Source organism: Lissotriton vulgaris, chromosome 2_1 (genome assembly GCF_964263255.1).
Source record: "Lissotriton vulgaris chromosome 2_1, aLisVul1.2, whole genome shotgun sequence".
Classification (NCBI taxonomy): domain Eukaryota; kingdom Metazoa; phylum Chordata; class Amphibia; order Caudata; family Salamandridae; genus Lissotriton; species Lissotriton vulgaris.
Genome location: NC_141687.1, coordinates 751,318,023 through 751,330,157, shown reverse-complemented (window position 1 = coordinate 751,330,157; position 12,135 = coordinate 751,318,023). Strand labels below are relative to the sequence as shown.

The following is a 12,135-nucleotide window of genomic DNA, read 5'->3' as shown; positions in this document are numbered from 1 at the left end:
TTTTCCGCCTCCCCTCTCGGCGGCCGCGGGAACCAGCAGCGGCAGCGGGGGAGGGCAGTGATGTCAGCAAGACCCCTGGGCAGCAACACCGGCAGGTAGGTGTTAAATTAGCCCCAAGCGTGCAAGAGCCCCCATCCATCATCTCCTTGTGTTCACTTTCTAAAAACTCCAATGTTATTCTCTGGGAGAGATAGACCTTGCAGTAGTTGAAAACGTTATGTTTAAACACACACATATAAAGGGTACACTATGTATTAGGGTACACTTACAATTGGCATGACCTACCCTATAAGACTCTAGTAAATAATGGGGCAGGGGGATTGAAACTACCTATAAGACTCTAGTATAAAATAGGGTATGGACGTTTAGAGGCCAGCAGTCTTTTTTGCACTTGCATGCATGCACTGTTAAGTGCCTGAGGTCATTTTGAAAGCTCTGAAACACTGCTTTTAAAAAATACATTCACTGCAAACAGGACTTTAGTGCAATGGGCACTTTGAAAGTGATAATCTACATTACTTTTACATATTTGGTATCCTAGGTGTCCAAGGGGTGGGTAGTCATGTAGCTATTGGCAGTGGCCTATAGAAAGGTTTTTATAAAACCTGGTGAGGGAAATCAGTCCACTTAAATTTTTCTCCATTGTAGATACTTAGCCCACAGGCTAACATTGCAATATTCTATGCACAAATAATTATTGCTGGGAAGGGAATCAAATATCATTCAAAGACTTACAAGAATGGTATGGCTAAATCCAACAGATTGCCATTGTTGAATTCATCATAACTTGCACAGAAAAGAAGCTATAAGACTTTCTTTTCTGTAAACCAGAATTCAGCCTTCCTGCAGTGTTCCATGGTTAGTCAGCTAACCCAGCTGCCTTGATTAGGTGATAAGTGACTTGGCTGAGCAAAGTTTATTTGATGGAGGGAGTTCTGCAACTGCAAAGTGATTCCTGAGCAAGGGGATGGGCCATAAAGCAAGAGCTTAAAACAAGAACAGTACAGGCTAGAATGAAAGCCAGGCCCACCCCCTCTTCCTGTCCAATGACAGCCTTGGGGGAGGGATTTGCAGATGTGAGAATGGGGAGTTTATGCAAATGAGTCACACTGTGAGTTGGTTTAGCTGGCTCTTACTGCTCTGCTGAATGATTTTGGAGGAATAGTGCTTTCTGGTATAAGAAGATGCCACACTTTGGAGGAAGTTGTCATGCACCTGGGCACCCTGCATTCCATTGGTCAGGTGTGCCTCCTTCTTGATGCTCAGAAGCTGAGAATAAATGTGTGAGAGGTGCATACCCTCTCGTATCTGCTGCCTGAAACTACAAATAAAAGAAGAACTTCCCTGCTGGAATCTGAATTTGCACCCAAAGGCATGCACTCTGAATGACTGTGCCTGCTGCATAGTTTGTTACTATAGCCTTGGAGACTGTGCCTTGCTTTTAAAGAGTGGACTTCCTTCAATCTACAGTTTAACAGAACTCACCCACATCATCTCCACCATGATTCCACATCCTGGACTGCGTCCAGTGGACTTTTAAATATTTGGCTAGGTTCATTGTGGGAATTGTAGTCCAGACATCCCTGAGAGCCAATCGAGGAGATTCCAAATATTTGGATTGGTGTTTTGGACACTTGGAACCTACAAGGAAACTGTCAGGAGAAGAACCCTGAAATTTGGAGAAGCTTGGAGGAGTTTGGGGACGTTTTTGAAGCAAGCTTCATTGAAACTGTCCCAAGGCCACCAGAAGCTGTGCAACAGCTCGCAAAATCTCGCCACACAGCTCAAAGCTTCTCGGATCTGATGCTAGATGACATGAGGCCACACAATCTCACAAAGTACCGCCCCATAGCTCACTGCTTCTCTGATCCAATGCTGGAAGACGCAAAACCTTGCAAAGCAATGGTGAGCCGAATTCAAGGTACTTGTTCATAGTTCCTGTAGTCAGCCTGCGCTCCATCGTGGGTGGCCTCAAACTTTGACTTTGTCCCGGTCAAGCATGACCAGGTGTCCCAATTTGGCACTATTGGTTTCTAAGCACTAGAAAGTGTTTATTCTTTAAAAATTCTTATCTCCGGATCCCTACATTGGATTTTTGTTGTTTTGGTTTCACTTTAAAGATAACAATGTTTCCTATTTTAATGACCTGGTTTGGGATTTTTATTGTATGTTGTGTCTTACTTATTTAATGTATTGGTGTTTTTAAATGCTTTACATACCTGTCTTCTAGGTTAGACCTGACTGCTTACTGACAGCTTTAAAGGGTTGTGCAAGGGACTCATTTATTGAGACTTATCCTGGACCCTATACTATGTTAGTGGGCTAATTACTAGTGGTAGGTGCATATTTACCCCTACCAATAACCCACTTTCCAACAATGTATTAATAACTTTTGATGTTTGCTTTAGATAGTAAAACATTTTAGACGTTAGATATTTTTACATTTTGAATTGCAGCATTACACATTTTAGAGCTGCCTTTTTATTTAGAGATGCATTTCTCACATATGCTATCTGTATTCAGAACACCAGAAATCCTGTTTTTGATGCAGAGATAGCCATTCATACATGCTCCTTTTGTATTTATGATTTATTATTATGACTTGACTTATTCTCTAAGTTCCTGATTATGATTAACATTTGTTTTCTGTAAGGATAATTTTGATATTTGAATACACTTGCAAAATTGAGAACCGTAGAAACATAGCAGTGCACATTTTCTTTATTGGTTTTGGCTGAGTATTTGAGAATGGATTCCCCCTTTCCCTGTTAATGGACCCTCTTTAATAATAATTGGACATAGTAGTTATTAAATCAGGGTGAAACTGGTCTTGGGTTGCTTGTGCACCGGTTCAGCGAGGACCTGGCCTAGCAGATCGGGCTGGACAGTTCTTATTGGAGCAGAGTCAATATTGATGTGCATATGGCTGGCTCTAAAATGAGATTGCGAACAATGGGTTATAATGCTACTCCAAGGATTTGCCAGTGGTTCAACTGACTGTGGGCTGTTAATGCCTAGCCAACTTAACATGGTGTGGCTGTCCACAGTGCCCCTGAATGCTGGCACACTGATTGTCTGAATGCTGTCTGACAAATAGATTTTTCTGTGTCAGCTGGGTCCCTATCCAGAATATCATGATCAGATTTGAACCATTTCTGGAAAAACTATTTCTACAATGCCCCTACTGCTCCCACTGGGTTAACGGCTTCATTAAAGTCCAGGATATCTACGTTACTGCTTAGGGAATGTCCATTACAGGCGAGGACACTCTCACAAATAAAGCCTTAACGATCCAATCATCCCTCTAGTGTCTTGTTACCCACCTTGGGTTCACCCTATATATTCTTTTTGGGCAGCTGTAATATCCCATGATTTTGCTAGCCATTTCTGGAAACTCATTTCTATCCAAGTAATTAGAAGTGGACTGTAACATGCAACCCCCTTAAGCTTATTAAAGAACTGTTGAACATCTTCATCACACTATCATGTGAAAGGATCAGAGCATCTAGAAGCCCTCGCTGCCCCTTACCAGAGATCACCCGTAGACCTAACAACAAACTAGTTACTCTTCACTTCCATTCCATACATTCTGTACATTATATTTGAGTAGTTAATTTAAACTCATTACTCCTTAATAACCACAACACACGTTTCATGAATTTAGAAGATTGAAATAATAACTGCAAATGTTTGTGCTTGTAAGTGAAGTGTTTTGTGCTACTGGGTGCACTGGAGTTCTAGCAGGTGCATGGGGGTGCTAGCAATTACCCGGTTCCGGCGGAGAGGGGTAGGTGATACTGGGCACAATGCTAGAGCCCACAAATGTGTGATGGTTCTACACATTATTTAACCCGCCGGTTACTATTGGAGACTATACACAAGACCAATTAGGTAGAAGCAATCCAACAGATTTCTGACGCACGAAACACCCCCTTTTTTCTGTGAGCAATATATAATTGAATGGTTGTCTGATTTTGAGACAACATAGCATTACCGTAGACAGTCCACAATTGAGACACATTCTCTACTGATAGGTCCTGAAGAATCGCTAGCTAATTGCTTTAGAGCGAGAAACATGTCGACCAAACACAGCACATACTATACCGTTACTTGCAATCTGGAAGCATAACACTCCAGTCAGTACCGGATAGTTTTCCTTTTAATTAGAGCAGGGGACCCCCAGAATAAAGTTAATTCCTGGTACCCCCAGCTTTATTTTAACTCACACTCACACGTCTACGCAGTACTGGCCCCACACCCGCACTTCATCTATACGGCAGTTGGATAAAAGATCTCCGCTAAAGAGCCCCTCTTTCAGGTGTTGCCCGTTGGGTATTGCTCCGCCGACCCAACGAGGAGCAAGCCCAGATATTGAAGCATGACACCTGAAAGGGTGTGTGAGGGCATTACATTCAACATAATGGATGCCCACATATAGGAGTTTTTCTTGACCCTACACCATCCTATACACCGAAGATACACGTACATTTCCTTTTACTCAGGAACAGCCCAGTATATTTGTACTCACTATTGTCCGAAGGGCACGACTGTGGCTGGACCTACCACTTCTTTAAAGTGGTGATTTCCCTTTTCTAACAGACCTCTCCCCTTTTTTGTAAATGGTGCTAGCAATTAAGCATACTGGGGATTCAAGAAAAATATACTAACCTCTTCCCTGAAGACAAACCTGTGCTGGTTCTAATAGGGCTTAATTGCCTTTCATAAATGTGCATACTTACTACCATGAATGCCGAATGAATACACTAGCAATGGACATGAGTGGACTTCTGAGTAGACCTCTAGATAGTAGTATTTAGCGATACGCATGTACAACGAGGGAGCATGCAACAATGCTTTCTCACTGGACCTAATTTAAAGAAAGTGGCATTAAGAGGCAATGAGAGCATTACCATTCTGGGGCAATGATATTAGCTATATTTAGACGTGAATAAGTATTAAATGGAGCAATTTTAAGCCTATGCAAATGTTTCTGTATATTGAGATTAACTGCCTTACCTTCTATAGCTTTTGTGCAATATCTTACTCTTTTGATTCCAAAACATAACTAGAAGATTTCCCATTCCCATAGGTTAAACCAGCAATATAACTCTGTTTCCATGTGACTGAACTCGCTGTTGCATACCTCTGAACTTTACCAAATGAGCATGCCCAGGCTTTGTTGGTCTCTTCTATAGGTGGCGGCAGAAAGGAAACCACATTCGTAATTTCTGCTCTTTTTCTTCCAGGTATGAAGCCCGATTCAGACGAAAACTTCTTGAGTTCACAGATTCTAACAACATAGCGTCCCTTTTCCTAACCGCTGCCAATCGTTGGTTGGAAATCCGCATGGCAAGTACAATATTTTGCTTTGTAAGACTGAAATGCATGCTCTTTAAACATGCCATTTGCAAACCCCAAAAAGTATTTTTATACTCAAATTTCCTTTTAAAGTTAAGCGTTAAAACCATAATTAGAAACATGTTGACTTGAGCAAGAATCATATGGAATATTGGCAAAATAATCTGTGATATCATACCTTGAATTATTTCAATTAAAGAGAACTGGAGACAATATCTTATACATTAGAACTAGATGCTCATATAGTCGTGAATAGTGTCATGTCCAAATAATATTAATGAATAGATAGCATTTGTTGTTAAGCTCCTTCCGGAAGAAGTAATTATTCTTTTCAATATATTTGTTTGTTTAGTTTTGTTTTCGCCATCTCTCTCTTTACTCCCCATCTAATAGTGTGTTCAAGGCAGTTGAACACACCAATGGGCCATGTAATGAATGCTTAATTATGTGTTAAAAAATATTGTCATAAAGTATGATTGGTGAATCATCCTTTTGCTTGCATTGCCGGTGTTGCTGTGTACTCAGACACAAGTTCTCAAGGGCTTATTGGGTTGCCCTTACATTTTTACTACGTGCATGGGGTAAGAAGAGTCAATCACTCCATCCTAAAACATACTGGGCTGTATAAGAAAAAGGAGAAGAACTGAGGTAGGAAAGGATACCAATGTGAGTAATTTACAAGCAGACCTCTCAATCTATTGGCAACCAGCAAGACCCCATAGCAGCAATACGAAATTTAGGGGTCCAGATAGATTAATTCAGGGTGAATATCAGGATCAGGGAGAGCTTGAGAGAGCTGTCTTAGGCTGATTAGACCTGGGCATTCAAGCTACATATTGCTGAATATCATAGGCCAATGAAGATTTTCCTTGGAAGTGCTGCAGGCCTTAAATCAGAAACTATAAAGTTCACAGTGGAACATGAAGCAGAAGAATACACCATTAATCAAATAGTCAATTTCACAATACCTGTTGATTACACCAAAACGAGCATGCAATACGTTGTGTCAGTAAGCAATAATTACTAACAAAAAGCAAAAAGAAGATAATGTAAACCACCTATATATATAAAGCACAAGTGCATTCTTATTTAAAACCGTTTAAGCAACAAGAATATCTTTCTTTTGTGCCACAAACCCTTCTGAACAAACTCAAGTCAGGGCAATAGTTATCATGGGTCAGAAGTAAAAGAAAATCATTCTTCCCAGAAGAATCTAGTGATACATTTTAATGTTTTTTAGAAAGTGTGGCTAATGCTCTTGCCCTTCAAATGAAGTGAAAAATATAGCAACAATCTTTCATAGAAAACCATACATTGTGCTGATTTTTATACATCAATTTACATTCCTTCATGTGAATAATATTCCAGAATACTGAAAATATGACCTCATGTAAATACTGCTCTAAATCTGTGGGAAGTACCATCTAACAGTGATATACATCAATGTTTCGTTCTTTGTCCAGATTTTGAAGTGTGTGGGGAAAATGTTGACTAAGAGGCACATTTCAGCTTTTTGGCCATTTTTTCCTCAAAATTACAATTTGCTGCTGGTTGAAGATTTTCCATCATAATTTCTGTGGTAAAGTAAAACTGCATAATAGTAACTGTTTTATGCAGCAATGAAAATCCAAGTAAATGAGGAAAATGTGTGCATGAGTAATCGTGTTACTGGTTGACTGGGGTGTGTGTTTAGAAATGGGATCCCTGGTTGGCTGATGTATGCACCCAGGCAATGCAGCAACCACCACTCTAGTCAGGGTAAGATAGATACACACACAGATGACCTGTGCTCACCCTCTGGTAGCCTGGCACAGATCAGTCAGGCTTATCCAAAGAGGCAATGTGTAAAGTATTTGTGCAACATACACACACAGTAACACAATGAATACATCACAAAAAGACTCCATACAGGTAAAGAAAAATTGAACATATTTATCTGAGCAAAATAAGACCAAAACAACAAACATCCAATCAGTAGAAGTCGAGATATGATTTTTTAAATAATAAATGCAAAAATAATGCTTAGAAGTCGCTACAGGTCAAAAGGTTACTTGAGGCCGTGAGGGGCCGGTGCAAATCCAAAGTTCAGGTCAACTGCGTTGGAGGGCAGGCCAGGTACAGGACCCACACAGGGCATGCTGAGAAAGTACCTTAGATGGAACAAAGCGTCATTGATTAGGACTCAATGCATCAATCTTTTCCACGCAGTTGGGTTGCTTTGTCATTATCAAGCTTCACTGAATTGAAGGCAATGCATCGTTGATGAGCAACACAGAGCGTCGTTTTCAGGCTCTCTAACCTCTGTCATCGAACAGCCTCTGTATTGGTGGTGAAGGGTGATGTGTTGGTTCTGATCGACGCAGTGGTGACGATGTGTCTGTTTTGAAGAAAACAGATGCAGAACCCACTTTTAAGGCCCAGAAGTTGGAGAAGGCACCTTAGGCACGAGTAGGACTCACAGAAGGCAGATTCCAGCAGCACCAGCAAAATTGCAGGAAGTCTTTTATATTCCTGAGACATCAGAAAAGAGGAGGCATGCCAGCAAACCCTTGGAGACCACTTGAAGGAAGGCAGAGTCCAGCTCTCCTTCAGCAGAGTCAGGGAGCAACAAGCAGCTGGGCAACAAGCAGAACAAGCAGTTCTTCCAGAAAGGCAGTCCTGTGGAGTCCTTAAGCATCCCAGCAGTCCTTCTGACAGAGGTTCAGTTCAAGACCCAGAAGTGTCTAATTTTAGGGGGTTAGAGACCCAGTACTTATACCCAAAAGTGCCTGTGAAGTAGCCCCTCCCATTCCCCCCGCCCAGGAAGACCCATCAGAATGCAGATGAAAGCAGATGAGTGCTCAGAATGCCTGTTGCGGGGCCACAGGATGTTGGGGGGATGGAGGGGGCACATGGGGGTACCTATGGTACCCCCCTTCATTTGCAAGGACGACGTGGCAGGCACCGCACGGTGCCTGCTACGTTGTGCATGCAAATGCACAAATGCCCTTTTTGCATTGTGGCAGGTGCTGCTGACAGCACCGCTCGCTGCAATGCAAAAAATGCAAAATGTGCCTGCCAGTGTGGCGGGCGCATCATAATTGACATGCGGGACCGCTTCACGTATAGCAGGCAGGCCCCATTTCCCGGGATGATGCCCACCATCGTAATAGACTCCTTTGAGTGCTCCTCTTAATCTTGACACTACAGTTAACACTGAGGGGAGTGCAAATTGTGCATTGCATGCACCATGATGGAAAGGAGCAAACCTTTCTAGGATATAATGAAATGCCGGACCATACCCTTTTCCCTGTCCAAACTGATTTTCATGACCTTCTGTACCATTTATCACATGTTCCTAATGTTCACTTTTTTGAAAATGCATTCTGACCCGCAGATTACACTTCATCTGGCCCAAGCTGGAGAGTACGCCCGAGCCGGATAGATCGGCTCGAGCCGGAGAGTACGGCCCAGGTGCAGAGATTCAGGCCTGACTTAGTATGTAAAGATACAACTCGTAAATGATCCCTGTGACTACCAAAAGTCATAAAGTTCGACTTTTGTCTCAGATTACCTTTGTGAATCGGCCACAATGTGTAAAGTATTTGTGAAACACTTCAAACAGTATCCCACACCAGGTTGGAAAAATAGCATAACATTAAATAAATAAAACAAGACCAAAATAAAAGAAAACCAATCAGTAGAATGGGAGTTATGAATTTTATAAAGAATATACTGTAAAACAGTGCCTAAAAGCATAAAGCGGCAACTGCGGCTATCTGGTTGCGCTTGACCAGGTATAAGTAAATGTTGAGGCTGACTTCGATGGAGTGCAGGTCGAATACGGTCCCAGATGAGTCCTGCTAAAGATTTACCTTCTCCAGTTTTGTGCCAAGAGTCCTGTTTGCGTTGAGAGTGTTGCAGGCAGTGGTCGATGTGGGGTGAACAGAAGGCCGGGCTTCGCAAATGGGTGGGCTGGTTTTTTGCTGTGGCAGTCCTCTATAGGCGAACAATCCTACCTGTGAGGCGAGACGGGCTGGCGGCCACACACACTGAATTTTGGTGTCATCTGAGTTGCTCCTGTGCAAGTGGGCCCGTACGGGAAGAGCCCAAAGCTTGATTTCAAGAGGCCAAAAGCTGCACCAAAAGTCCAGGACCTAAGAGGCACCACTTGGGGGTCCGGAACTCACTGCAACTGGGTCCAGTAGCTGGGTGGGGAGCCTTTAATGTCCCTGAGGCTTAGATCAGGAGGCCAGCAGACTAGCCCTTTGAGTCACTCTGGGTTCAAGATGGATTTGCAGGTTTAGTTCTTCTTCCCCAGGCAATGCAGGCCAGTACAGAAGGGCAGGAGTTCCTTCAGAGCAGCAGTCCAGGTGAGCGGCATCCCTTGTAGCAGTACATCAGAACTTGTTCCTGGCAGAGTATCCACAGGTCCAGACATGTACTGAAGAGTTAGTTTCTGAGGTCCTTCTTTTATACACAGTTTACTTTGAAGTGGGGAGAAGCTTCTAATGGCATGCCTTTGAAGTGCACAGATACTCTGCTTTTCCTGCCCTGACTCCAAACTACACAGGGTATGAGCTCTTTTTTCAGAGACAAAACACAGTCTATTGAGTTGTTAGTGGATCTGGGCCCAGCCCCTAGCATCTATCCTGCCAGTGATAGCCCATCCAGTCACACCTAAGCTCCCCATTGTGTGTGGCTGTGTAAGAGGAACACACAAAGTCGAACAGTCAGCCATGGGACCCAGAGACGGGCTAAAGGCACCGAATAGCTATGGCAAGTAAATGCTAACTTTCTAAAAGTGGAATTGTCAGAATTGCAATTTAAAATCCAACTTCACCATAAGTTAGGATTTTAAATTGTGATTCCAGAGACACCAAAAACGAACTGGTTATCTCTTTCTATTTGTAAATTACACTTATAAAATGTAATAAGCCAACTCCAAAGTTATCCTATGCGAGAGATAGGTCTTGCAGTAGTGAAAGACGAATTTATGAGTTTTTCACTACTTGGGTATGTAAAACTTAAAAGTACATGTCTTGCATTTTACATACTGTTAGACCAGGGATCCCTGGTTGGCTGAGGTAGGTATAACATACAAGGTATGAAGTTCCTAATGCAAAGAGCAGGTGGAAGTCAGATCAAACAGCGGTGATGGTGTACCCTGACGTGTGAAAAAATGTAAGATCAGGAGAAAGGGTTTCCTCCTTTTCAGAAAAAGACCCTCACACACCCAACAAGCGGGTGTCTTGCTTCATCATCGGGCCTGCCGCTACTCGGGTCGGCGATGCAATACCCGATCAGGCACCCTTGAATGGGCCTACTTGGCGGAGATCTTTTTTCAAGCCGTTGGGTGCAGTATGTGTGAGGGCCCTCACTGTGAATATGACAGTAGGTGATAATAAGGTGTTTGTGTGGCCTAAAGCAGGGAACAGTGGTCCACTCAGAACAATTTTAATGAGATGTGGCCACTGCCCTGGTTAAAAACTAAAAGACGCACCCTCCCACTTTAAGGTGTGTGGGGACATGTGCTATTAAAATAGGTCGACATGTTTCTTGCCTTAAATCTAGTGATGGCTATTCCTCAGGATCAATAAAGAAATGATATACCTACACTTTTTGGTAGTGGTCAAGACCCCATGAAGGTGAATGCATGACCACCTGTACAGCACCCTAAAAAGTGGGACTAGTAAATCTAACTCAACCTGCAAGAGATAAAAAACATAACATGACAGCAATTGGTTACCATAATACATTGCAAAATGGTCTGTGAAATGCACCAAACAAGGTGTGTGGTGCTCAACGGATGAGGAACACAGGTGAGCTGTGTCATGCGTCCTCTGTGACTCATATGTGTGAATTGGTCACATGAAAATCATTAAAAACAGCTGCAGCAGCAACAATCAGATATAAATGGACATTGAAGGGATCAAGAAAAGTTTCCTGTCCTAAAGAGCTCACCCAACTGAAGTCGAGAACATGTGGCAACCAGTACTGGTGGAGACAGACACTAAGTTTGTAGTGTCCTAAGGGATGGGGGTAAAACAATAGACTTCTTTACACACTCGCAAGGGGTCTGAGATCTGTAAACAACCACTCATGTAGTGCCCAAGACAGTGCCCCACTCATCAGTGGACGCCCAAAGCTGCCACTGCTGGGGAAAGGCGTCTGAGTGAATGCTAGGACCCGATTATTGTAATTGCAAAAGCCGCTGTTAAGACAAAGGGAAAGGCCAGAGTGTCTGGTGACTAGGTGTGGCCAACTCCAATTCCATCCACCAAATTTTTTTTTTATCGGACCCGTTCCTAGGAGCGACATGACACCAGACACCGCCAAGCCTGCTGTGTCCTGTGTATCCCATAGCGCAACGTCACAACACAATAATTAGCCATGATCACGAATCACATACTCATACTCCAAATAGAGCAGCCAGAGTAACGGCACACAAATGTAAACATCCACGTCCACAATAAAATATGTCATCACTGGAGTTGCTGAGCATCAGAGGGCGTAGTATCAGCTACTCGCATGCCAGTAATAACTCTGCTTATGAGGAGGTGAGTCGCCAGCAGTTGGGACTGAACACCAACCCCCAAGCGCACTGACGCCGTTAGTGTGAGCCCATGGACCAAAGCGGTGGGATTCGGGTCAATAGTAACTGCTCACTGACATGTACTCACGGTTTCGCCATACAAGGATTGTCTGTATCCTACCCCGGCGTTCCTTCCAGACTGGGACGATCCAACCGAACCGACCAGGGAGCAGTTATACCCAGGCTGATTGAGTCAAATGAGA

At 43.1% G+C, this 12,135-nt stretch overlaps 1 protein-coding gene across 1 annotated transcript in view; it reads left to right on the top strand.

Moving 5' to 3' along the window:
• Positions 1 to 12,135, top strand: part of ABCC8 (ATP binding cassette subfamily C member 8) — a 1,237,886-nt gene that overhangs the window by 1,090,341 nt on the left and 135,410 nt on the right. The window contains exon 30 of the mRNA XM_086954145.1: positions 5,247 to 5,349. Within this exon, the coding sequence (XP_086810271.1) occupies positions 5,247 to 5,349 (103 nt within the window). The remainder of the gene's footprint in view (positions 1 to 5,246; positions 5,350 to 12,135) is intronic.